The sequence below is a fragment of the Cavia porcellus genome, unplaced genomic scaffold (genome assembly GCF_034190915.1).
Source record: "Cavia porcellus strain 051 isolate PalLab524CR breed Dunkin Hartley unplaced genomic scaffold, mCavPor4.1 scaffold_30, whole genome shotgun sequence".
Classification (NCBI taxonomy): Eukaryota; Metazoa; Chordata; class Mammalia; order Rodentia; family Caviidae; genus Cavia; species Cavia porcellus.
The window spans coordinates 33,163,996-33,191,855 of NW_026947513.1; the positions used below are offsets into that span (position 1 = coordinate 33,163,996).

At 40.7% G+C, this 27,860-nt stretch overlaps 1 protein-coding gene across 2 annotated transcripts in view; it reads left to right on the top strand.

Annotated features, from left to right (window-relative positions):
• The first annotated feature begins 65 nt into the window (after positions 1-65).
• Positions 66-27,860, top strand: part of Polr2b (RNA polymerase II subunit B) — a 41,629-nt gene continuing 13,834 nt past the window's right edge. The window contains exons 1-11 of one of the 2 annotated variants that reach the window (XM_063240734.1): positions 413-515; positions 6,502-6,574; positions 7,835-7,936; positions 14,473-14,623; positions 19,299-19,411; positions 19,543-19,762; positions 20,111-20,269; positions 21,596-21,760; positions 23,692-23,888; positions 24,029-24,148; positions 25,187-25,373. In XM_063240734.1, the coding sequence (XP_063096804.1) occupies positions 7,905-7,936; positions 14,473-14,623; positions 19,299-19,411; positions 19,543-19,762; positions 20,111-20,269; positions 21,596-21,760; positions 23,692-23,888; positions 24,029-24,148; positions 25,187-25,373 (1,344 nt within the window). In that variant the 5' untranslated portion in view covers positions 413-515; positions 6,502-6,574; positions 7,835-7,904. Of the gene's footprint in view, positions 516-6,501; positions 6,575-7,834; positions 7,937-14,472; positions 14,624-19,298; positions 19,412-19,542; positions 19,763-20,110; positions 20,270-21,595; positions 21,761-23,691; positions 23,889-24,028; positions 24,149-25,186; positions 25,374-27,860 lie in introns of both variants that reach the window. The other variant, XM_003471679.5, reaches the window with a different exon arrangement.

The window sequence follows — 27,860 nt, forward strand, 5'->3', positions numbered from 1 at the left end:
GGCTTAAGGAACTATTTAAAGCGACGGCAAAGGCAATAGGTACTTAGCTGGGGGGGAGGGGAGAAAAGGAGTGTACGGTGTTCACTTTCGTGCTTGTTCAGCACTCCTTTATGGACCTTAGTAAATCACATTTTGGAAAGATTTTGATCTTTAGAAGTGAAAATTTTGCATTGGATGTTGAGGACTCACAACTTCCATTAACAATTTACTTGGCCATTTTCTTTTTTTCTTTTTTCTTTGGGGGCTGTCCTATCAGCCTGAACCCGCAATCCACAACAGGTGCTGCTCAACTTTTGCTTGCGGCAGCTGTGGTGGGACAACCTAAAACGCAGTCTGCGCAGGCGCAAGTCACGTGTAGGCGTATGAGTTGGCCCAGAGGATTCTGGGAACGCCGGAGACGGAAATTGCCGTGTGTCTCTCTCTCTCTCCAGGTGTGGGAGGCTGCTGCGCTCTTGTGTGATTTCGAGAATTAGGAGCTCCAGAACTCGTTGCCAAGATGTATGACGCAGACGAAGGTAGGTACATTTCGCGCCGACCCGTTTTAAGTAGGAAAGCGCGGGGGAACGAGTAGAGTGAGGGTTTGGGGCCTGCCCACTGCTCGAGGCGTTGGAGTCCCCAGTCGTGTCCCCCGCGTTCGGCAGGCGCGGATGGAGCTGGGCTTGCAAGAGGCGAAACACCAAAGAACGAGTCACTAATGTTTCCGGAAAGGTTGACTTCTGTTATTGGCTTCGTCTCGTTCTGTGACATCTGATAGCACATTCCAGTGTTGAAATAGCGTGCAGAGCCCTCGACGGATTGTGTTAAGAACTTGTCAGAAGAAAAGCTCCCCCTTTTTACTTTTCTTAATACTGCGGTCAATTTTTTGAGCATCAGCCTGTACCGACACTAGACCCTGGAAATACACCGGGAACAAAGAATGAGCTGAATGATTGGCTTAGTTTGGCATTTTTTTTTTTTTTTTTTTTGGTCTTTTTCCTTTTTGTTGGTACCGGGGATCGAACTCACGACCGCCTGCTTGCAAGGCAGGTGCTTAAATGCCGCTGAGCTAAATCTCCAGCCCCAGTTTGGCATTTTTTAAATACTATTTTGAAGTTTACGTAAATTGCCTTAAAAGGTGACCTTTAAACTTCATTTCACAAGATGAGAGATCGTATGTATTCTCGTGAATAGGGTCAAATCTTACTTTTCACATACAAAATTCTTGATTATGTCTGGTGTGTCTCTCAGGCTGGCCTTGAATTCCTGGGTTTAAGTGATCCTTCTGCCTCTTACTCCCTCCCCTCAATGACTAGAGGTGGGCGCTGTATCCAGCTTATTTGTAATTTTATAGTTTCTTTTATCTTTATTTTCCATATCTGCTGTTTCACACTTAATTTTCTTCTAGTTCTCACGTGCTTGACCATGCGTAACAGTTCTCCTATTCTCTTAAATGTTTCACAGAGAGAAAATAGAAGCAAATGCTTAAACTTTTAAAGGTGTTTTAAGCTTCTTATTCATATTTTGTGTCTAGAAATTTAGTAGAATCATTGCATTCTTTTTAGCTACTGTCAGTGGAAGGAAAACATTTTTTAAAAAAAAGTTAATAGGTGCTTGTTACATGCAGTACTGAGTCTCAAATCTGAGCCCATATTGCATGTTAGACATGCGCTCTGTATCTGAGATGCATCCCCAGGACTGCTTTAAATTTTTTGAGGTCATGTATTTTTGTCAGGCACCAGCTAGAAAATAGTGTTAAAGTACCATTTTTCACTATGTGTCCAGTTAGAACTCCTTCCACAGTAGTAACTACTGTCCTTAGTTTCTTTTTCTTTATGGGTATTTAAGCAAACATGAATAGGATTCTGTTTTCCCCATTTAGAGACAAATAGTAGCACATACGCTTTCCTGCACTTTTAGTTTTTGCTTCATATGTTTAAGTGATTTTTGTTTGTTTTGGTATTGAATTTAGGATCTCATGCTTGCCAGGCAGGTGCTGTGGCACTGAGTTGTGTTGCTGGCTTTAAGTGATTTTCACGTCAGTACACAGAGCAGCATTGTTACTTAGTTTGTATAGATGTAGCATAACTTTAGCTTTTTTATTGGAGGTATTTGAGTTATTTTCAGTCGGTTTCTGATTCACACAGTGCTGCAGTGAGTAATTTGTATATATCCTTTTGCCCAAATTTGAAGGATAAATTGCTACATATGGAATTGTCAGATCTAATGACAAACACTTTAACATTTTGTTAGCTGTTGCCAAGTACTATAATAATGAATTTACTAATTTACATCCTCATTAGCAATGTATAATAATCCTGTGACAAAAAGCTTATTCCAAGCTATTCCAGCATAAGTTATATTGCATTCCTCCTATCCTCTGAAGTCTTTATTAGATAACACTCTTAACAGTTTTCAGCCACTCCTCTCCTCTTCCTTCGTTTCTTTTTTCACCACTGCTTTTCAGCTGCCGTCTTTCTATATGAAAATGCCAGGTCTCTCCTGTCTGCAAGGAAAGAAGTTAAATCTCTTTTTATTTTTCTTTTGCTGGTTTACCTTCTCTTTCCTTTCACAGCTAATTTCTTTTTTTAAAAAGAAGGTTGACCTGTTTCAGAGCCTACCTTCGAGGTCCTTGTCCATTACACTCTGATTCTGCTGACGATACTGTATTAAAACAGCTCTTCCTAAATTGTCCAGTCTTCTTTTTTTTTTGTTTTTTGGTCTTTTTCGTTTTTATCGGTACCAGGGATCGAACTCACGACTGCCTGCTTGCAAGGCAGGCGCTTATGCCGCTGAGCTAAATCCCCAGCCCGGTTGTCCAGTCTTCTTAATGGATACATTTGACGGACACTTAAAACCTCTCAGCTCTGGTGTCAGCATTGTTGATAACTTTCTCCTGGAAGCCCCTCCTCACTTCCCACTTGGTTTTCTGACCTGTTGACTTTGCTCTTTCTCATTCCCGATTGTAGTTCAGAGTCTTCTCAGGTGATTGCTGGGAGCTCTTTTTCAAGGCTTTAGTTGTATCTGCAGTTGAGTAACTTTGAAATATATGATTTAGTGCAGATGACCCGCATAGCTAACTGCCCCTAGACAACTGGGTTATCTCCGGGTCTGAACAGAGTTCACTGAGTTCTACTCAGCTCCTTCCAGAGCTGTGCTTTTCTCTATCCGTCTCAGTGACTGGTAGCACCCTTCTCCCTTCTGTTTCTGGCTATGGAAGAGCAAACTTATTTTATTTATTTTGAGATGGGGTCTGGTTATGTTGCCTGAACCGGCCTCAAATGATTGTCCTGTCTGAGCCTCCTGAGTAGCAGGAATGACCGGTGCAGAGCGTCATGCTTGACTCTTGAGCATTTACGTGTAGCATTGAGAATCAAACCGAGGGCCTTGAACGTTCTAGGCAGGTCCTCCTCCACTGTAATTCTGCTTCAGCTTCCCCACAGGAATATACCACACACCTGAACACCTGTTTCATTTTGCTTGTTTGTTTGAGACAGTGTCTTGCTATGCAGTCCAACCTGGCCTTAGACCCACTGTGTAGCCCAGCTTGCCTGTGGTGATCCTCCTGTGTCAGCTTTCTGGGTGCTGGGATGACAGGCAGGTGCTACCATGCTTTTCCTATCATTTTTGATTGCTATTTTTCACCCCTATGTTTAATCACCCACCAAGTCCCGATGGTTCTGTTGGCTATGTAAAATGCAGTCACTTCTTTACCCTTTCTGCCACAGTTCCAGTTCTTGCCATCACTGCCTCTTACCTGGGATGCTCCTGCCTGGCTTGTGTCTGTCCTCCTAGTTTTGTCTCTTTATACCACTCTCCGTACTGGCCGTGGTGATCTTTGGGAAATGAAAAGCTGACCTACCCCGGCCCTGGGTAAAACCTTGTAATGGTCCCTCAAAGCTCTTGGTAAAGATAGGATTTTGCTCAGTCTCCTTTAGCCCGCGTGCTGTGCACCAGCCACCTCAGCCTTCTGCAGCGCACCGCGGTGTCTTTAATTGTGAAGGCTTCCTTTTTGGGGTACTGCGATCCTCCTCCTTTCACTGCCTCTCTTTTTCCTGCTTTGCTCCTGTTCCTCATGTGAGGTCTGTGTTTAGCTGAGCTTCGGGGAGTCTTCCTTGACTCTTTGGGTCTTGGTTAGGAGCGTGCATTTCACTCTGTCTTTGCTGACTCCATCTTACATGTTTGTGTTTACCCTGCAGGCGATAACCTCCCTGCGCACATGGCCGTTTTCCTCTTACTGAGGCTGTGCTCAGGGCTTGCGTGTAGTGAATATGCAGACTGTGTAAGTGCTTGACGAATGGGTGCACCAACCAGTGAGTCTCTTTCGTGGGCTCACTTTGTTTATGTGACTCTGAAACAGGTGTTCCTAATCTTCTGTCTTCAATCTTTTCCCTTTTCTACGTAGATTCCTATTGTATCATCCATTTGTGAATAATTCAGTTCATTCACAAAGTAGGAAGCTCTTGTTTGACCTTTATTTAATAACCAGTTGTGTACAGGAAGTGTGTGAAGGGATGTGTGATCTAAGGCCCCTCACTGTTTTCTCTTTCCCCATCTTTGAATTTATTTCACCTGTATGGCAGTGATTGTTCAATTCCTTATTAAGGCAAGATGTCTTAATGCTTTTTTATATTTTTTACCCCTTCCCCATATGTAGGGATTTGTCATTCTAGTACATTCAAGAAGTATGTATTTAGGGGCTGGAGATTTAGCTCAGACCCTAAAGTAAGTGCCTGCCTTGCAAGCAGGCAGTCGTGAGTTCAATCCCTGGTACCGATAAAAAGGAAAAAGACAAAAAAAAAAAAAAAAAGAAGAAGTATGTATTTGAAAATTTACTTTATTGTGGAGTGTGGTGGTGCACACCTATAATTCCAGCACTTGGGAGGCTGAGACAGGAGGAATGCCAGATGTCTGGGGCCAGCTTGGGCTACATCGTAAGGATCCCTTTCCCCCACATTTTAAAAATTTTGGTTGTATATAAAATTTTGAATCTAAGGTCATAGGTTCTATAGATTATGTGTGGGATCAGAATAATAAAAGTAGTGTATAACACATTACTGTTCGATATATAAGATGTGACTAGTACGGTATTAAGTTTTTCACATGCTTGTTACAATTACTGTGCAATTACTCTGAAATTTATTTGCTTAAAAATTACTTTATTATGTTGGTGGAGTCTGAGTTAGAAATGTGTGTAGGATATGGTAGGCGTAGGCTGTCTCTGCCTGTATTGTCTGTGACTTGGCTGGGAACGGTGTGGGAAGGCTGAGGGTTGATGTGACTGATAGGATCTGGAGGTTCCCTCTCATGTCTAGCACCTGACCTGGGAGGACTTGGGACCTCGGATAGGGTTTCTCATCAGGGTACTGTAAGTAGCTTTCCTTCCTCCCAGGGTACCGGCCTCACAGTAGTATAGTTTTTTTGTGTATGCGTGTGTGGTATTATGGACTGAACCCAGGACCTTTGCACTGAGTTACCTCTCACCGATGGTTTTCTTTTTATTTTGAGAAAGTGTCTCTCTCAATTGCCTAGTCTAGCTTTGATTTGTTATCCTCTTCCCTTAACCTCAGTGCTGTGCTGCGACACCCCCATTGGTGGAAGGATTTTTGTTGTTGCTTTTTGTTTTTTGAGACAGGGTCTCAGTTGTGTAGTCGAGGCTGGCCTTGAAGTCGTGGCACTCCTCCTGCCTCAGCCTCCCTAGTGCTGGGATCACAGGCGGTGTTACCATAGTGAGCATGGTAGCAGCATTTTTTGAAAGCAGTTCAAACGTGAGAAGCAGGTGTTTCAGCAAACAAGTTAAAACTGCATTGCCTTTTCTGACCTAACTTCTAAAATTACTCAGCATTATTCCAGCTGGTCTCTCCTGTCTTTGTGAGAGTTGAAAAACTGCCCAGATTCTCTGAGAGAACACTCTCTGGGAGAGTGACACTCCCAGTTATGGAAGAGCATGTGGGACTGTCACGTCTGTACCTGTGGGAACTGTGGCTGGGCTAGGCCTCCCCTCCCTGCAGGATCTCACTGGAACCTTCTGGCTTTGCCCCCTTTCCTGGCTGAGTCTGGGCCTCCAGTTTTTTTTGAGGAACTGCATGCACTTTCACCTAGTTCTCCTGTTATAAACAGAATTGTGTGGACTTTCTGGAGGAGATAGAAGACTTGCAGATTCACACAATTTACATCGAATCTTTGTGACAAAATCCTTTTATAGTGGAAGAATACCTAAGTCATATAGACACTATTTCATTACTATGATTAACTGAAATTTTAGAAAAATGAGGTAAAAGGATTGCTTTTTCTTTGGCAGTGAATAACTTATTTCCATTACTTTAAATCATACAAGCAAAGTGCTAACTAGTGGCTCTTCTTTTTTTAATTAAAAGAATAATTTATGTTGCTGCTGTTTCGCAGAACTGGGTATAGAACCTGGGGCATCATGTATGCTAGACAAGTACTGCGCCACTGGGCTACCTCCCCAGTCCAACTAGTGTCATTTTATTGCATGTGAGTGCTGGATTTTTGTTTTTGCAGATATGCAATATGATGAGGATGATGATGAGATCACCCCAGATCTGTGGCAAGAAGCCTGCTGGATTGTAATCAGGTAACTCTTTAGACCAAACTAAATCAACTTTAAAAGGCACTATAAAATACCAGGGGATTTCCTTCTTAGTTCTGTTCCCAGTAAGTAGATGTTCCATAGGAATATAGTACACATAAGTCTGTAGTTTATGTATTAACTTTAAATTGTAAATATTTCAGACTTGCAGAAAAGTTACCTAAAGAATTCATTTGACTGAGTGATCATGGTAAGTGAGTTCAAGGCCAATTTGGACTACACAGTGAGACTCTGTCTCAAACAAACCTCCCTCCGAGGGCTGGGGTTTTAGCTCAGCAGTATAAGTGCCTGTCTTGCAAGTGTGTGGTCCTGAGTTAAAAAGACAAAACAAACAAACAAACCTCCCACAAAAGAATTTACTTATGCATGTCGCTGGATTCCCTGAATGACAACAGTTTCTTTTTTTCAGTGCATATTTTATTTTGAAAAATTTGAGAGTGAGTTGGAGACCAGAAGGTATTCTTTTATAGTCAGTCACAGTACAGTAATTGAATTAGTTTTGATGCAACAGTCTTATTTAATCTATACATCTTACCCAAATTTTGCTAATTTTCCATTTTTATAGCAAAATAAAAATTTCTTTTTTTTTTTTTAATTTTTTTTTTTAAATTTTATTTAAGGAGAAAAGAAAAAAAAGCAGAGAAAGGGTACAAGTTATACAGATTTGCAGAAAAAAAATGAACAGTAGGAAATTACTAGTTAATGGATTACATATTGTCATCTTAGAAATAATTGTTCAAGTCACAAAATTAAAGCTTGTAAAGTGGACATTCCATCAATGATACTGCAAACAGTTCTGTTCAATGATCCAATAAAACTCTGTGATATCATTTTCTATCTTATACACTTAAATATACATGCAGTTTTATAGTACAGAGCACTTTCTTTTCCTCTCTTTTGTACAATGACTATTACACATTTTGGGTTTCATTGCTCCCATGGTTCTTATTACTTTTTTGGAAGAGAGTAAAACCAAATGTGACATAACAGAACAGAATCGGTCAAGTCAAAAGGGTGGACATAATAGATAATGTGAAAACATAATACAAGGTGATCAACAATGGTTACCATAATGCCTCCCGCTATCTCTAATAGAATTGCCTATATTGTTAGTTACAATACAATTGAACAAAACTGTAAAGAATAAAACCGACAAAACCAAAACATTGGAGACATTGTAGGTCTTCAAAAATAGATAAAAGTCAATGAGAATGGGCGTTATAATGAATCTCATTATCTTCACAGCTGATGCCTAAATTTTCGAACCTGATACTGTCCAGCAAAACAGAATGGGGGAACATCAGTTAAAAACCAGATGGTGAGAGTAATACAGGGCTTTAAATCGAGGTAATGGAAAGTCAAAGTGGGTTACTATAATATATCCTGCTATTTTTTTCCCTTTAATTAAAAGGATAAAAATAAAAAAGTAAATAATGGAGTGGAGATTGAGATAAAAGAGGGCATAACAACGAAACAGCACAGATCAAAACATAACCATTTAAGCAGAATAGTGTTTCACCACCAGATAATCCTGACCTAAAAGTAGTTACCATATTATCTCTTTCCTTGAAATCCTTGAGTACAACTTCGTATACTGTAGCATTAAGTATATCAAAACAATGTAAAACCATTCAAGAGAATGACAGCATTACAGAGTATTTAGAATCGACTAACAGAAAATGAACAATGGTTTCTGTATAATCTCCTTGTCTTTAAAAGGTTTTTGCTTATACTATCATACATAATAAAATCCAGTAAGATACAACCTATTTGGACCATTGGAGACAGAAGGACAAAAGCTAGATGAGACTTCAAAACAAGATGATACTAAATCAGTATTACCTATTAAGATGTCATTTTCTCCAAAATAGCTGTTCCTATCATCCAATCTTCTCTGCCTCATTTCTGTTGAGCTCTTATTCTGTCAGTAGCTGTCAGTTTGTCTTCTTCACTTTGTTCTCTGCTCCATTCGTTGTGACCTCCATTATTTCTGGATTCTTTGTATTTTTCTTTTTTTAGAATATCCTGCAATACTCTCTGTAGAGTTGAATTGGTGGTTGCAAATTCCCCCAGTTCCTCTTTATCCTGGAAGCACCTTGTTTTTCCATCAATTTCGAGGTACAGTTGTGCAGGATATCTCAATCTTGGCTGGAGATTATTATCTTTCAAAGCTTGAATTATTTCCCCCCAAGCTCTTCGTGATTTGATGGTTTGTGCAGAGAAATCTGCTGTAATTCTGATGGGTGCTCCCTTGTAAGTGGTCTGCTTCTTGTCTCTGACAGCTTTTAATATTCTGTTCTTGTATTGAATTTCTGGAATTTTTATTATTATATGCCTGGGTGTTGCTCTGTTAGGGTTGTAGGTGGCTGGGGTCCTGTATGCCTCATACATCTGAGTATCTTTACCTTTTGCTAAATTAGGAAAATTCTCCTGGATTATTTCTGTGAGTAGCTTTTGTAGTTCATTTGTTTGTGTCCCTACTTCTTCTTTTATGTTCTTAATCCTTAAGTTATGGCTCCTCTTATCATCTTCTTGTCTTTGTATTATTGCTGTTTGTTTCTTTGTTATTTTTAAGAAGTTTTTCATTTCATTCTCCCATATTACAATTCTGCCCTCCAGTTCAGATAGTCTGTCCTTAGTTTCTTTCAAGCTGTTATGCCAGTCTTCGATAGACTTCTTAGTTTCTTGGTAGTCCCTTTGAACCTGCTTCACGTATTCTATGCTTTCCCTGTTTTCTCCATCAAACACTTCTCCCCTCTTTTTCTGTTCTTCCATTCCACCATCTGTTTTTTCTTGGGTGGTGCTTAGTATTTCTCTAACTATTTTGCATACTTCTAGCTTCAGGTCGTTGATAACTTCATTCCTGAATTGGTCTATGAGGCTCTCTATATGGCGCCTTATGTGTAATGGTGCGGTGTCTGTTATTGCCTGTTTCTCAGAATTGGGGGCCGAGGAGCCTTTCTTGTTGCTGCCTCTTCCCATATTCTCTGTTCCTTATATATGCAAGCTTATATGAGAGGCCTAGCTTCTCTCTCTGTCAGCCACAGCCTGATCGAATTGCGCCGGTTAGGTGTTTCCACTCACTGCTGCACACCAGGCAGCCTAAGCGGGGGCCCGCCCCTCCCGGCCTCCGTCAGGCTCTGGGATCTGGGTTGGGCCAGCCTACGGGGTCCGCCGGCAGCGTCACGCAGGCCAGGCACTTTTCACCAATCCCGCCCGACAGGGGAATGTGTGGCTGGAGTCGCCAGCGCGCCCTGCTCCCGCAGGACTGCCCGGGCCCAGAAAGTCCGCTGGAGTCAAACTGTGGTGGAGTGTCAGTTTCTCTCACTCACCTCGCCACAAGTCAGAACATGCCTCCCTGCCTGTCCTGTTTTCGACTCCGTTCACAGACTCCCGTTCTCAGAGTTTCCGTGCGTCTCTCTCCTTGCCGAGCCGACGTAGAGGCAGCCAGCCACCGCGTGGCGGGAAACCCAAATGGCGTGGGGTCCAGCCTCAGCAGCGAGGCTTTTCTGTTCCTGTTTTAGCACCAGGACTGCATTCCAAGTTGGTTTCTCTCAGCCGAGTTCGTTCCTGAGTCAGCAGAGCATAACTCCTCCTGCTTATGTCTCTTTAGTCCGCACCATACCTGGCTTCTGAGCCTAGTTTTCAGAGAGCCTCCGGTAGTTGCTGTTATCTGTCCGCCATGTTCTCCCGGAAGTTCAAAATAAAAATTTCTCTAGTCTTGTATCTCACGTAGAATCACATGTTGTATTTTGTACTTTGCTTTCAAGGTTCATTCTTCTGTCTGCTTTAATCTGGAGTAGTTGCTTAGTCTCTATGGACTGTTTTATTTCCCCTGATGTTGAGGGTTAAATCCAGGCTCATCTACCTCCTCAACCCTTTTTGTTTTGAAACAGGATCTCACGTGTAGTTCAAGCTGACCTTGAACTCCCAGAGATCCTCCTGCCTCAACCTCGTAATGCTGCAATTACCGGTGTGCAGCACTGTGGCCAGCTTCCAAACCATTTTTAATTTTGAGACAGGCGAAGGAATCCTCTTCCCCTGCTGTGATTTTACACCTGTTAAAGGTGTATATTTACAGGTTAACAAGGTCCAGTGAGCACGGCTTTATTCCGTTAATTCCCATCATTCTTTAGCCCTGCTCTTGACAAGCAGCCAGTGCGCCCTGTACTTTGTGGCGCCTCACCCCCAGCAGGTAGCCTCAACTCCTTTCCATTGAACAATCCCCCTTGAAAGTTCTATTTTGACCCTTTTGACCTTTTCCTTTCTTAACCCCCTTTGACTCATGACTCTATATAAAAGTCCTTAGCGGATAGGAGAGTGATGGGTCTGGTCTAAGTGCTAGGCCTCTACTCTTCAGGTTAGTTCTGAAATAAACCTGTCCCATTGAGCTCATACTGTTTGTTTTTTTTTTCTTTTTTTCACTCACAACAAGGTTGCTAAGTGCCTCAGTTGCCTGGGCTGAGCTCAAGCTTGTAATCCTCCTGACTCAGTCTTCCCTTACTGGAATTACAGGCATGGGCTGCTATGCCTTGGCTGTGTCTCTTACTTTTTTGAGCTTGATTTTATTTTGGTTTTGTCTTGAGAGGTTTTGTCATGTGGTTTAAGCTGTCTTTGAACTTGTGGCAATCCTCCTGCCTCAGCCTCCCAAGTACTGGGATAACAGCTTGTACCACCACACACAGCTTGACCTTGACATTTTCGAGGACTAGAAGCCAGTTATCACAGTGGTGAACGTGTGGCACAGGTGCTGCTGTAGGCTGTGTGTATCATTGAGAGCTCTGAAAGGTTTGCTATCACTGCTCTATGAAATACTTTTTAGTTTGGGTTTGTCTCTTTTTTTGTATTTAGATTCAGGTGACTACTTTTGATAGAAGTGATATTCTATCCTAGTGTACTGTATCAAGAGTTTGTTCCATTATTGCTAATGTTAATTTGATTCAGTGATTTTCTTGTTGTAAATAAGTAGTTACAGAAGGTTATATTTCTTTCTTTCTTTTTTTTTTTTTTTTTTTTTTTTGGTGCTGGGAATTGAACTTACGACCTCACACTTGCCAGGCAGATGCTTACATCGCTATATAAATCCCCAGCCCAGGAGGTCATATTTCAATGCAGTGCATATCCAGTTTTCACTATAAAGTGCAATAACATTACTTTTTTTTTTTTTCTCGTTACCAGAAATTGAACTCAGGACCTTGTGCTTGCCAAGCAGGTGCTTATACCACTGATACAGATGGACATATATCCTCAGCCCCATCTATATCCCCAACCCATAAAACTTAGTAAGAAGCCTTGTGCAGGGGCTGGGGATACTGTTCAGTGTTAGAGGACTTGCCTGTTATGAGCAAGGCCCTGAATTGGATCCTCAGCACGAAAGAAAAAAAAAAGAAAAAGAGAAAAACAAGTGTTAGAGGTTTAAAATAGCAAGTAGCTCACAAGTGATAAAGGAGTGTCCTGCGGTCTGAGGATGCTAGGAGCTTGCGAGCAGCAGTTGCTCTGTGCTCAGTGAGGCCCTGGCACCTCAGTCCCTCCCCTGCAGGTGCCATCCTCTTGGCCAGCTTGTTTTTTTCAAGGAATACATGCTTCTGACATGTTGCCACTTGTATTTGGAGAGGTGCTGAATTGTTTTCTGTTTTCTTTTTTGTCCTTTTGAGACAGGGTTTCAGTGTACATTTCAGGCTGGCTCTGAACTCACTTTGCAGGCCAGGCTGGCCTTGAACTCCCAGTGATCTTTCTGCCTCAGCTTCCCTAGTGCTGGGTGAATGTTTTCTTGAATGTTGTTTTGTTAAGAATATATTGAAGTTCTGAGAGAGAAGTATATTTTTCCTATTAAACCTGGATTGTAAAAACTTCACATTGAATAATTGTATCTTTTGTAATGTTTCAATACTGTGTTAAACAAGATACATTTTTACTAGGAAACAGTAACCAGAGAGATGTTCTGTGGAGTATGTCTTTTCTACCTTCACTAAGTAGAAGAAAAATGTTTTTGGCTTAGGCAAAAAAAATGTTTCCAATGTGTTTGGTAGGTTACTCAAGGATAAAGTACTGGTTTTTTTTTTTTAAGTACTGGCTTATGAAAGGTCACAGCATTTATCATTTTGATTTTAAAAATTGTAATTGGCTTTAGCTGTTACCACATGGAATTGTTTCACCTTTTCACATTAAGTGATCTTTACCCAGTGATAATGAACATGGTCTTATTTAAGATCACAGGTAACTCCAGTAGGATAGTTTCTGGGAAAATTAGCGTAACACTAAATTCAAATATGGAATATTTAGATGTTTAAAGAAAATATTCCAATGAAACACAGTGCTAACAGTTCTGGAGAAAGTGACTATGATTTGACTTCTTGGAGTAATGAGACTAGTCTGTAGTTTCCTAAAAATTTTCCATCTTGCATTTCTTTTTTTGGTAGCAGAAATTGAACTCAGCACCTTGTGCTTGCCAGGTAGGTGCCTATGCCACTGAGCTGTATCCCCAGCCGTCATATTAAATTCTTTATAAAAAACCATTTCTACTTATATTAGACAGTGCCTTGTAGATTTTTATTAACTTAATGGGCATCCTGGATGGTTGTGAGGACTTTCTTTCCTGATATCTCTCAGTCCTTCCTGACAGAACACGTGCCAACCTTTCTTTACCTCTGCTTTGTACAAGGTGACTAGTTGGGCTATGAAGGCTGAGTCAAGATTGGTGAAGGATGGGAGAACTGGCCAGTAATTACCAGGGAGAGGGGCGTAGGAAGACTGGTATAGTCTCTCAGGGAGCAGACGGCAGGCATCGCAGGGTGGAGGAGTTCAGACACGGAAGTGGGGGCAGTGTCTCTTGGTCCTAAGTCTGTACTAAATCCAGAGCTGTGCCAGTCAGGCAGTGCCAGCCAGCAGCTGTGCTGGGTGGTAGTGGGTGGGGTCTGCTGAGATTCTTCTCTTTTTAAAATGCTATTGGACATTGATCTCAGCCTGTACATAGTGAGTAAAGGCTCAGCCTCTAAGTTACTCGCCTGGCCCTTTTTTGAGACAAGGTGTTACTGAGTTACTTAGGCAGGTTTTGGACTTGTGATCCGCCTGCCTCAGTTTCCCAAGTGCTGGGATTACAGGCTTTGAACACCATAATCCACGTCCAGGAATGTCTGCTCTTTGAGATTGTCCAGCCTTCTTTAAGATTTGCGACTTCACCGGGCATGGTGGCTCATGCCTATAATTGGACATTCAGGAGGCTGAGGTGGGAGGATCGTTGTGAGTTCGAGACCAGCCTGGGCTACAAAGTGAGCTCAAGGCCAGCCTGAACTGCATAGGGAGACCCCGTTTCAAAAAAAAAGATATGTGACTTCTCTGTCTACACTGCTAGCTCTCACCTCTCACTGAAATTGAATTTTTTTCACCAACTAGGCACCGAATATTTTCATCTGTAAATGAATAATTTCACAAGTAAATGACTTACTCTTATGTCTCCCCTGACATTTTCAACAAATTGTTTTTGTTTCTGTTTTAAGTCAAATATTTTAAAGAGATTGCATAATTTGTTTGTAAAAGACATTTGCAATTAGTCAGGATTTCCTTACATTTTATTGTGCTTCAATTATTTTACCTGTAAGTGTGTTTCTTTTTCTTTTTTCTTTTTGCCACAGTGGGGATTGAATGCTCTTGCATGCTCAGTAAGCATTTTATCACTGAGTTGCAAACCAGGCCAGAATGTAAGCTTCTTTTCCCTGAATTGGATACTGGTGTCTACAAAGGAATCGCTGCTGGCTTGCTCCTTTGCAGATGTGCAGGGGTTGGCAGTTTATGAGTATTTGTTGAGTTGAATTAATAATGACAGTGGAAACATGCTAGAAAGTGAACTGAGTTGCAACTGATGGTGAACTTAAATATTTTCCTAGTTCCTATTTTGACGAAAAAGGCTTGGTTAGACAACAGCTGGATTCTTTTGATGAGTTTATTCAGATGTCTGTTCAGAGAATTGTGGAAGATGCTCCCCCTATCGACCTGCAAGCTGAAGCCCAACACGCTAGTGGAGAAGTGGAGGAACCGGTAAGTTGGTCTTGGGCTGGAGGTGAAGGGTTAAAGAGGAGTGTGGGCTTGGAATTTCAGCCATTCTTTCAGCTGGCCTTGAAGTTAAGTCAGTAGGAGCTTTTAGCCATGCATTTACTGCGTCATCAGTGAGCTCTTAGTTTATTCTTTCTATTGGAAGCATGCATTTTTGCAGTTCATCTGAAGCCATAATCCTTATTCAGATAGTAGACTTTTAATAGTTAAGAGAGAGGGGACTCAAAAATGAACAACTAAGAGAAGCAAGCCAGACATGATCAGATTGCTTTTCAAAAATAATCCCATTTGCAGTAAATCATGAAAGAAAAGGTGGTTATAGGACTTTTTTCCTAATTTTTATTTATTGACTGGTATACATTATTATAACATTATGAGATTAAAAAAAGGAAAATCAGCAAGCAGATCAGCTATTTTTGCTTTTTCAATTCCTTATTTTTATTCATACATGTGTAATTTTTTTAGCATTGCTAAATAATAGCAAGAAGCTGGGTGTGCTGGCACATCCTCTAATCCTAGCACTCTGGAAGGCTGAGGCAGTAGGATCACGGTTTAAGCCCAGCCTGAGGGATTTAGCAGGACCCTGTGTCAAAGAAGAATTTATGGAAAGCATAAACATCGGGAAGCTGAGATAGGGGGATTGTTATGTGTTCAAGACCAGCCTGGGTTACAAAGTGAGCTCAAGGCCAGCCTGAACTGCATAGTGAGACCTTATCTGAAAAAGACAAAAAACAAAAACATACTGGAGATGTAGTTAAGAGTGAAGGCCTTAGGTTCAAACTCCAATACCAAAAAAAAAAATAAAGTGTGATTTTTGTTTTGTTCGACAGGGTCTTGCTGCATAGCCCAGGCTAGTCTTTTTTTTTTTTGTCTTTTTCGTTTTTATTGGTACCAGGGATCGAACTCACGATTGCCTGCTTGCAAGGCAGGCACTTATGCCGCTGAGCTAAATCCCCAGCCCCTTCCCAGGCTAGTCTTCATACTCAATGATGTTCCTTCTGCCTCAGCCTCCCCACTGCTAGGATAACAGGCATGTGCCACCATGCCTGATCAAAGGATATAATCTTATGACTTTTTTTTATAAGTGTGAAGAAGCAGCCCCAAATAACCAGTGAGTGTCTTCATCTTAGAGTGGAGAAGCAGCTGTCAGCTGGTACAGTGACAAATGCCTTTGTTAGCAGGGTTTTGAGGTGCTGTGCTCTTCCCAGGGGTCCTTCTAGGCTCTTGAACAGAGTTGGATAGGAAATGAGATATTCATTCATTTATTTGAGACAGGGTCCCACTATGAAGTGCAGGCTGACCATGAAGTTGCTTGTGTAGCCAAGGCTGGTGTCAAACACAGCAATCCTCTTTCCTCAGCCTCTTAAGTGCTAGGATTATAGGCTTGAGCCATGACACCTGGCCAGGTTTTCATTTATGAAAATGTTAGACGTAGGAAAAGAGTATGTTATGCAGAGTGACTGTGGGGAAATTAAAGTTAGGAAAGGAAGTACATTGTGACCGAGGCCATCCTATCAAAAGTCTTCTGGATCTTGTGCCAGAAGAATTGATAGTGTTCTATGACTGGGAGGCAATTCTGTGCATGCGCCCTGGCTCTCAAGCCTACTTGTCACACCCTAATCTCCTGGCTCTCCTGTACTTGCAGCTCCTTAGGTGGTAGAAGCCAGAGGATGGAGAGTTCAAGATCAGCCTAGGCATCTTGAGATCATTTTATGATCCTTTTTTCAGTACAGTCCTTGAAGAATAATTATCTTTGCTCTTAAGAATAAAATTCTCAGCTGGGTGTGGCGGCTCATGCCTTGTAATCCCAGCACCCAGGAGGCTGAGGCAGGAAGATTGATGTGAGTTTGAGACTAGCCTGGGCTACAAAATGAGCTCAGGGCCAGCCTAAACTGCATAGGGAGACCCTGTCTCAAAAAGACAAAAAAAAGAAAAAGGATAAAATTCTGGCCAGATGTGTTGGCAATTGCTTGTCATACTGGCACTCAGAAGACTTAGGACGATCACCACAAGTATGAGGCTAGCCCAGGCTACATAGTGAGTTTAAGGCCAGCCTGACCTATATAGCAAGACCCTATCTCAGAAAAAAAAGGGCTCCAAACTATAGATAGCTACAGAGAACAGGGAATGAACTGGCGGAACAAAAAATTGTCCCCTCCCTTTGGTTCTCCCTATCTGACTTGGAGTTATAGTTTTCCCTGTTTCTCAAAGCCCAAAATGTTTCCACAGCTGCCTTTCCATGCAGTATTTCTTCATGAAGGGTAGGTGTGACGTTTCTTAGGAGAGAGTATTTCCACAAGAAAATGTACTTAACATATTTAGCTTGAGAAGAGAATAGGGGCAATAGTAAGCACATGAAATGTGGCCTGCTTGTCTTCAGTAGGGCTCACTAGCAGTTAAGGTGGTACCAGATTGTCAGGGGCTTTGGGTGTCCTGAGGAGCTGTAGAAATACTGTCCGAGAATGTGCATAGAGCATTGAAAAAGGTCACTTTGTAAATGGTGTTCCTCAGAATGGAAAGAGACTGGAGCTGATGACAGTCTTGGAATAGCTTAAATTGAAGATTATTTTCTGGGTTTGGGTGCTGGTAGGAACGAAGAGAGGGTTGCCTTCCCCTAAGTCCTTTACTACTGCCACTATCTGTGCCCTGTATCTATATCCAGCTTGAGAGCATTGTAATAATTTATCCTTAGTAAAGAGTCTGCCTAGTCTCATTCTTCTGTGAGATTTGATTGAAAAAGGAATCCAGTATTCATTATTTCTGAGTTATTCTCATACCTTTTATCAGGCAACAAAGAGATCCCCACTCCACTTGCTATCAGCAAGGTTGGAATTCTCAGTCTATTATTAATACTTAAGATATTTTGGTACAGTTAATCGAATGGGGGGGTTTATTTTTTCTAGTTTTCTGTTGATCTGGTTAGAGCACAGTTTTAATTGTCTGAATTTGTCTTCCTTTCCCTAACCAAGCAGAGAATATTTGAGCCTCTATACATCCTTAATACAAATCCAATTTAGCTATTTGATATAAACTTTTTTTTTTTTTTTTGAAATAAAAGTGGCCTTTATTTTAAGAATGTGGAAAGAGACTCCATGACCTCTGGGGTCTGGCATTCTCTCTCTGCGCAACATGTGGTGTGGGGACATACATGTAGCTTAGGTTTGGGGTGGAGCCTAAGGGGCATTACTGATGCACAGGTAGCCCATTGGAATTCATTTTGCGCCACAGGCGGGGCTTAGGCGTGGGGAAGATGACCTTTTGCCTCCCAGTACCTCCCACTGCTACAGCGTTTTATTTAGAGCAAAATCCTTCGATTTTTGTCTTTTTTTTATTGTGAGGATAAAGGGCGAAGTTTTTCTTTCTTTTATTGCTTCCTGCTGAAAGGGGGCACAGTACTGGGGTTTAGGAGGGTCGATGAGATGATGGTTGATGCCCATGTAGAAGCTGGTGCCAGGTGTTTTAACCAGGACAACTTTATCACTGGTGAATGCCTGCACGTTAGACTGGACAAACAAAAAGACAAGGTGTTATGAAGAGGCAGGCCACTATCATATATTTTTTTTCTTTATTTTTTTTTTTTGTCTTTTTCCTTTTTATCGGTACCGGGAATCGAACTCACGACTGTCTGCTTGCCAGGCAGGCGCTTACGCCGTTGAGCTAAATCCCCAGCCCCACCACTATCATATTTAAGGACCCAGGTGAGGTAGAAGGAAAAGTGCCTTCTTTGATTTAGATATGTCATTTTATCATGACCATGTTGAGGTAGAATCATTGTCATGATGAGGTAGAATTCTGAAAAATAAGTGTGGGGTTATGAGAGGTGATTACTCCCCCATCTGAAAGGGTAAAAGTTAAGAGGGTAGGTAGATAAGACTTGTTTCTGGTATGCATAATGTGGGAGTCTTTAGGAAAGACTGTTGAGAGTCCTGCTGTAAAAAGGATAGGAACCAAATTGGATAACAAAACATGACAGCCTGAGAGTTGTGGCTGTGAGGCCTTGGTGAGGGGGAGATGAGTGGGCAAAAGGATGGTCAGATCTAGGGCTGGGAGGGCACCACTTAGCCTGAGTGATGTGAAATCAGGATGGCAGTCTAGCAACTTTGACCTCTGCTGAGGTTGCCAAGAAGACCTGGTATGGGCCGCTCCACCTTGGTTGTAGTCCTTGCGATGATTTTATGTAACGGGACTTTAATAAGTATATCAGCAGTTTTCCTGGTTGTGGGAAAGGCTTTTATGTATCCTGAAAAAAGCATAAATAAAGGAGAGAAGATAAAATTTATCTGTCAGTCTTGACCAGGGTTGTGTCTGAGAAACTGGTGAATAGGAAAGGAAGTGGGTGTTAAGTATTCCTGAGAAGAGGGTTTATTAGCGATAACAGGTATATGTTTGATATAAACTTAAGAGCACACAATGAGTGCTGTTTTTATTTACTTGTGGCATATTCTTTTTTTGTCATCTGCCTAAAAAAAGCGATTAGGAATAAAGCTTAATGTCCGTGCAGTGTGGGTCTCGACTTTGGAGAGTTCTTATCAGTAAAATTGCCTAGTCTTGCCATTTTGTAGAATTGCTTTTACTTCAGATGTTAATGTCAGTTAAAATGCAATCCTTAAAACTCTTATGGGAAAAATTATTTACCTTTTCATGTGGTTTTTAATTTCAGCCAAGATACCTGCTGAAGTTCGAACAGATTTACCTCTCCAAGCCCACCCATTGGGAAAGAGATGGTGCTCCTTCACCCATGATGCCCAATGAGGCCAGATTAAGAAATCTCACGTAAGACAGAACTTTTTCTTGCCTGCCACTGATACCGAAAAAGAATTTAAACAATATAATGTTAATCAACTGAGAATTTGTTTCAGTAAATATCTCTGTTGCTCACCTATGGCCTCCTTCTGTTTTCAAAGGTATTCTGCTCCACTTTATGTTGATATAACCAAAACAGTCATTAAAGAAGGGGAGGAACAGCTTCAGACACAACATCAGAAAACTTTCATAGGAAAAATTCCGATTATGTTGCGTTCAACTTACTGTCTATTGAATGGCTTAACAGATCGTGATCTTTGCGAGTTAAATGAATGCCCCTTGGATCCGGGGGGCTACTTCATTATTAATGGATCAGAAAAGGTATTGTAGCATTATTTTGAAACATAAATGGAGAGTTTAAATTATTAAAGTTGAATTAAAAAGTAGACTTTCATAAAGAATACAAAGTTTCAGATGAACTATTTAGAAAATTACAACTAAACAATATAAATAAAAGCTTTATTTAGCTGTACTACACACATTAGAAATTTGGTGAGTTACAGATTTCTATTAAGCAGTTAGGTAAAATGGAGCTTGTAAAATTGAAGAATTATATTCAGAGAGCCTGTGTGATCAGATTAAATTATGATGCAGATTTGATGTCACTCTTCTTTCTACTTTAATGTCTTTTTGGGTTTTGTGGCTATAATTTTCTTATTTTCTGTAAAGGTTCTGATTGCTCAAGAGAAAATGGCAACAAACACAGTCTATGTGTTTGCCAAAAAGGATTCTAAATATGCCTACACAGGAGAATGTCGGTCCTGTCTGGAGAATTCTTCTCGACCCACCAGTACCATATGGGTCAGCATGCTGGCAAGGGGAGGACAGGTATGGCCTGGATGTGATGCTGTTGGTTTTTTCCGTTTTTGGTAATTTACCAGATTGCTTATTTATTTTTTTATTTATTTATTGAGACAGTGTCTCACTACACAGACTTGAGCTCACTTTATAGCCCAGGTTGTCTCGAACTTGTAATGATCTTCCTACCTCAGCCTCCTGAGCGCTGTGATTACAGGCGTGTACCACCACACTTGGCAGACTACATTTTTAATTTAAAAAATAAAAGCTTTTTATATGTAAAGCTTTGTGTTTACCTGTTGCAGCAGCCCTGTTTATCGTGTCGCAGCGTCTGTGAGTTGGGTTTGGGTGCAGCCGAGCTGGTCCTCTGGCCGAGTGTCTCTCCCAGGGTTGCCATCAGGGTGTTTGTCTGGGCTGCAGTCATCTCAAGCTCATTTGCAGGACTGCAGTAGGGTTTAGTTCCTCAGTGACTTACTAGACTGAGAGTTTTAGCTTTTTATTTATTTTTTTGTTTTCAGTACTGAGAATTGAATGCAGGGCCTTGTATATGCCAGGCAAGTGCTGTACCACTGATCATGAGCCAGCCCTTTCTATTTTTTGAGGCAGGATCTTGCTGCTATTTCCAGTCTGGCATCAAACTTGTGATTGTGAGCTTCCTGCCTCAGTCTCCTGGGTAGCTGGGATTATGAGCTCACATCTGCAAAAACCTGCTAAATTTCAGGTCTTTGCTGGTGATTGTTTGTGGGAAAGCTCTCTCGAGTTTCTTGCTACATAGGCCTCACTGTTTAGCAGCTGACAGTGTGACAGCTTGCTTCTTTAGTAAGGAAAAAAAGCCAGACATAGAGCTGTACAAGTAAAATGGAAACCCATCTTTTTTTGAGATAGAACATCACTTTGTGGTTTAGGCTGTCTTTGAACTCACTTTGTGGTCCAGGCTGGCCTTTGGGTGTTCCTCTTGCATTGGCCTCCCAAGTGCTGAGATTACAGACATGCACCACTATGCCCAGCCATACTCTCTTAAATCCCTCATCTTTTTTTTTTGTTCTTTTTTTTTTTTTTTTTCCTCAGTGTTCGTATTTCTTGCAGCCAGAAGTCAGTTCCAGATGTACAGTATTTGGAAATTTCTAGAAGCTCTTGGCAGGCAGGCAAGCAGGCAAGAATGACAGCTGTGTCAGGTTTAAATACCCAGGCTGTCTGTTGTGGTAGTAAACTCGTTCCCGAAGCTTTGGAAAGCATCTGAAGGGGGCGTGCTGTTTTGAAATGTATGCAGTGACCTTGTGTATTAAATGGGTATTTTGGTGGTTTTGTATTGCTTTGAATTCTCATGTGTTTGTGTTCTAATATTTTATTTTCTAGGGTGCAAAAAAGAGTGCTATTGGCCAACGCATTGTGGCAACCCTACCGTACATCAAACAAGAAGTTCCCATCATTATTGTGTTCAGAGCACTAGGCTTTGTGTCTGATAGAGATATCTTAGAACACATTATTTATGATTTTGAAGATCCAGAGATGATGGAAATGGTAATGTGGAAGCAAAATGTATTTACAGTGTTTTCTAAGAGGTGTAGAGGTACTGCTTATGGTAGCCTCAAAACAGTAGAAAGCCACTCTGAAGAGCAGTTCATTTGTCACAGATCTCGTGCCAGTCACTGTGCACTAAAAGCCTTAGCCCGGCCTGGGCGTCTCTTCCTGATGAAACAGAGCAAGACACAGGGGCAGTCAGAGGGCAGTGAAAATGGCTTGGAGAAAAGCAAGGAATATCACAAGAGCACACTGCTTAGTAAACAGGCAAACACGTCACTGATAGCTTTTTTTTTTTTTTTAAATTATTTTTGAAAGAATTTCAAACTTACAGAAGTTATAAGAATAATAGAGAACCTTTCTGTGTGCTTTCCCCAGATGATTCAGTTATCTTTGCCATATTGGTTTGTCATTTTGTTTGCATATGCACGTCAGTTTTTTGGACCATTCAGGAGTAAGTTACGTCATAATGTTTTTTACTTCTAAATATTTAAGTGTATACTTCTAAGGAACAGGTTGTTCATTTACATAATCAGAGTATAGTTATTAAAATCAAGAAATTTAACTGATACAATGCTGTTAATATGCTGTTAATGTACAGAGCTTATTCAGAGTTTTCCAGTTGTTCTGATAATGTCTTTTTTTTTTAATACTGAGGATTGAACTTACGACCACCTGCTTGCAAGGCAGGTGCTTATGCCGCTGAACTAAATCCCCAGCCCCTGATAATGTCTTTAATAGCATTCCCTGCCCTCTACTTAGTTCAGAATCCAGTTCAGGAGTTCAAGATCATTATTTACAAATTGCATTATTATTGCTATTCTTTTCCCCCAAACTATATTAACCTTAGCAAAACAGCTTTCTGACACCAGCAACAATTTTTTGTTAAAAAAGATCACCTTGGTCCAATGTGCTATCTGTAGCCTCACTGATTGGCTTATGTGGTCTTTTGTTCCATGACTGGGATTTGGGTGTTGAAATACAAGAAGCTAGACACAGAAAGTCAAAGACAAGCATTTTAGTATATGTGATGGGATTAAAGGATACTTATGGAAGCCAAATTCAATGTTACCTCTGATTTTTCATTGCACATTGCTGCAATTTCTGTGATGTACATTGTTGTGTACAACTGGTAATTTAAAGTTATTTTGTGTAATTTATAGACAAAAAAATGAGTTATATGGCTGCTTGTTAGTAGAAGATATGCAATATAGTTCTTTAATAGTATGCATTAAAAATGATCTTTACAAAATATTGGATGGTTTTATTTATGGTCAAAACTTTTTTAATACCAAGGAGGAAAACCTAACACATTCATTCATCCTTTTTTTTTTTTTGAGACAGAGTCTCACTATGTAGTGCAGGCTGGCCTTTAACTCATTGTGTAGCACAGGCTGACCTTGGACTCACAATGATCCTTCTGCCTCCGCCTCCCGGGTGCTGGGATTACAGATGTGTATCACCACGCCCTTCTCACTCACTTGCAGCTCAGTAAATTTTAACCAAAAACTTAACCTAAATTTTTTTGAGATATCTAGAAGAAACTATTTTGTTGTTGACCATTAGAATGTGGGGAAAAAAATCCCACACTTTCTATAGTGAGATTATTTGTGCTTTTCTGGAAAGTAACATTGCCTGTGTGAGTGATTGGATTTTCTTATAGATCTCTAGATCTCTGAAGTATCTTTTAGTTCAAAGATTTTTTTTGGTACCGGGAATCGAACTCACAACCTAGCACTTGCCAGGCAGATGCTTATGCCACTGAGCTAAATGCCCAGCCCCTGTTTCAAAGATTATATGATTCTTTGATTTTTCAAAAAAATATTCCTATGCTTAATTAGGTTCATAAGGATATTTGACATGTTACTAAATTGAGAGCTGACTAGGTGAAAATGTGAATCTGAAAATGACTTCTGTAAATTATTTTATAGGTTAAACCTTCTCTGGATGAAGCCTTTGTTATCCAGGAACAGAATGTTGCTTTAAATTTTATTGGCTCACGAGGGGCAAAGCCTGGTGTTACTAAGGAGAAAAGAATTAAATATGCAAAAGAAGTCTTACAAAAAGAAATGCTCCCTCATGTTGGTGTCAGTGATTTTTGTGAGACCAAAAAAGCCTATTTCTTGGGGTATGTTAAATCTTACTGTTCTGAAGTTGTCTGTGACGAAATAGTTGGAGGTGTTTTTCATAAATCTAAAAGTATTGATATAGTGTTTCTTGATATATTGTGGAAAAAAGCCAAACCCAGCTATTTTTCTTTTTTTTAAGGTATATGGTTCATAGACTACTTCTAGCAGCTTTGGGTAGGAGAGAACTAGATGACAGAGATCACTATGGAAACAAAAGATTGGATCTTGCTGGGCCGCTGCTTGCATTCTTATTTAGAGGGTAAGGAATCACATGATGAAACCATTGAAGTAGGGAGGCTTCGCTTTAGATTGGTTATTGCATATGGAGGTGCTTAACTGATGCCGTAACTTTTTTGGGTGCATCTAGTTTGCTTCATTGTCTTTGCTGCTTGCCTAGATTGAGTTCTTCGTGTCTAAGAATGTTTTTTGTGAGCACAATTTAGTCCTTGTTTTTGTTATATTCCTCTAGAAGCTTTATAAGATGTTGAGAAAGCTGATCCATTGCACTGGTTTATTCCTTTCTTCTTTTCCTCCCCGCTTCTTTTCTTCCCTCTCTCTTTTTTTTATGGTGCTGGGGATCAAATCATGCCAAGCAGTAGTGCTCTGCTGTTGAGCTACATCCCCTAGCGTGCTTTAACTTTCTAAGTACGAATATTGGAACTTTTATTAATCTTGCTTTTGTATTTTATAAATACAAGCTAATGAGAAATATATGAAGGGGCTGGGGATTTAGCTCAACGGCATAAGCACCTGCCTTGCAAGCAGGTGGTCGTGAGTTTGATCCCCGGTACCGATTAAAAAAAAAAAAGAAATATATGAAAACATTAGTAGTCATTGTTTCACATTATTGGGATTATATGTTTTTTTATTCTGGATGTTCCTATTTTCTGTATTTTCTGCAATGAGCTTGTAGTACTTTTATAACTAGACAAAGTATTTTAAAAATACACATAATACAAAAAGGCTAAGTAATACTAGCAGTGGTTAGCACATATTTTGTTAGTGTGTTGATTAGTGTTTTTCAGCATTTGTCTTTTAAATTGTCCCTCTAAGGATCTTACCTTCTTTTGACACTTTTTCATCCTTTGCTATGTATATGTGTACTGTATGTATTTCTGTATTTTGTACCTAGTATAGTATATAGTAACGTAGTTACTTTGTGCAAAGTATTTTGTATATAGTAAAAAATAGTATTTTTCACCCTGGCAAAACCATTTTTCCCCTTGTGGAAAATAATTTCTATAAATACATGTTGTAGATCTTCATGTGTTTAAAGCAGTGCTGTTTTATTTGGCAGTATGTTTAAGAATTTGCTGAAAGAAGTGCGAATCTATGCACAGAAGTTTATTGATCGAGGAAAGGACTTTAACTTGGAGTTGGCAATTAAAACAAGGATAATATCTGATGGCCTAAAGTACTCCTTAGCTACGGGAAACTGGGGTGACCAAAAAAAAGCTCACCAAGCCAGGGCTGGAGTGTCTCAGGTAAGAGTGTTAACTACGGCTGCAGGACTCAAGGGAAGAATGTTAAGGAACTTGTAGATTCTTTTGTTATTGAATATGTTACTTTGCTTTTCCGATCAAATATAAAATCACTTGAGTTTTGAATTACGAAAATAAAGTTAGTTATTAGCATTACTGAGTAATTTTGTTTTACAGTTTAGAAATTTAAAATAGTTACTTGGGAGGCGAGACTGTGTTAGTGAAAGTTTTGTTTTAAGATCTCCACATTAGAAGCTATGTAGATATCACCTTCATTTGTTGCAAAGTGTAGCATTCGTTACACAGATTTCTCAGCGGTATAGCATATGTGGTACCTGTTCTCGGAGTAGCGGGAATAAACTTTTAAAAAATGTCTCACTACATTTTTTTTTTTTTTTTGTATTTGTTGTTATAAAATTGAAAATCTGTAACATGCTTATCTAGCTTTATGGAATTGGAGGATCAGAGTGCTTTTTTTTTTTTTAACTAGCTGATACTAGTATCACCTGACTGATTTGGGAATTCACTTAGGAAATTCAGTGTGCTTCATTTCTAAAATCCTAAATGTTCTATAAAATTCTAAGAGTGTACTGATAGGGAAATTAAATTTGTGGTTTCTTTGAATTCAGTCAGGATTTATTGAGTGTATTGGTATTGTAAAGCAGGGTTCACAAGACAGATTAAGTACTCAAGGAGTGCCTCAGTGTTGAGCAGAGGCCACAGATTTGTTCCTGTGTAGCTGTGTGCGATCTGACTTGCGGTGTAGTCGCTGTCATACTGCAGATTCCACTCAGTGGGTTGTTACCTGTGATGGACAGGGTATCCTCTGCCACATGTCAGAGGTGAAAAAGGAATAAAGCATGTCTCTGAACTTCAGTAGTTTACTGTCTGTGCTTGTAGATAATGTGTAACTACAACGCGGCACAGGAAGTATCCCATTGGAGAGGCACAGCTGCTCTTTGGGAGTGTTGCAGGAAGGCCCATATTGCACTGTGAAAGGAGGAAAAGGAGTCTTTCCCCCCACCTGTATTTGGGATTGTACACAGGGTCTCTTTGTGCAGTTTCATAGCGTCTTTAGTCCTGAGAGAGGTCTTTGGAAGGTGACACCCAGTCTGGATCTCAAAGCACAATTGGGAAACTGCCCCAGTTGGAAAGAAGGATGGAGCCCGCAACTCAAGAAAAACTGTAGGAAACTTGTTCACTCTTGAACTCTGGATGGAAGCAGGAAGGAGTATGTGTGTAAAGCAGTTCAGGATTTCCAAAGTTGGGGTTAGGAGAGTGGGTCGGGCAGAGGAGCTGGGAGCAGCTCAGTGAGGAGAATTGACACTGTCATTTTGTGTGTGTGTGTGTGTGTGTGTGTGTGTGTGTGTGTGTTTGTGTTTTAAAGAGTAGGAACATTTATTGAGGAAAAAGAACGGGGAATAGGAATAGCTCCTGAGAGATGGGGAGGGTTCCAAAATGGGTGACCCCAATTTTGTGTTTTGGACACATTCATAGTATTAGCAATGCAAAAAGAAGGTTTAAGTATGGCAAAGTTGGTTCCAGGAACATTGTTGCAGTAGGCTGAGTGGGAATAGTGGGCTACACACAGCGTTTTTATAGAGATGTTTGAGGACTTGGCCAGTTGAATGATGGGAAACTCCATAGAGTGCAGAGAGGAGTTCCTCCTGAAGATGGGTCATGGCTTTTATAGAGGTAACCACTCATCAGGTGGAAGGGGTGAGGAAGTGTGTTTGGTGTGTGGCCACCGCACCGTCCCAGGTTGGTCAGGAGGTGTTGACTGTCGCAGGACTCAGGAAAGTTTGGAGACTGGCAGGCAAAGGTGTTTAAAACTTCAGTGAAAAGACTTCAGTGTCATGTTCTTGGTCAGCAATGACCTGTTCAGTATTTTCTGAATGGGTAAGTGCTGTGAATTTGTTCCTGTTTGAGTAATTCTGGTAACTGGGGAGGATAAATGGGGCAACAAGGCAGGGACTTAACAGCACAAGTGTGAGGTGATCAGCAGTGTAAGGCAAGGTGCTGCTGTGACATTGGGAGGGGGGCTAGATTTTGTAGAAATCTGAAGATACCGTTGAAAAGATGTTCTCATTAGCGTGTAGAAGGAGGAACTCAAGGGCAAGGATGATTGAGATTTCTAGGTTGGGTGATTGAGGTAGGGCTGATACCATTAACCACAACAGGAGACTTAGGAAGGAGGACAAAGTTTTTAGGTTACTTCAAGGGTGAGAGAGTGTGGGAGACATTTGGACAGCTCTCCTTGAATGCAGAACAGTTACGTCTGTGCTAGCTAATGCAGGCCTATCTGTATGTACTGATATGCATAGAGCTGGCTAAGCGGGTTTTCCCTTTAATTGGCCCTATGCCATGTGAATAGGGCTCACTGAGGTACTGATGTGTAATCTTTAATGCCAGCCAACAGTTTCCTGTTTCCTTGCATTGTGTCTCCCTATAAACAGTTGAGCACAGTAGATGGCAGAGACCCATAGTTCC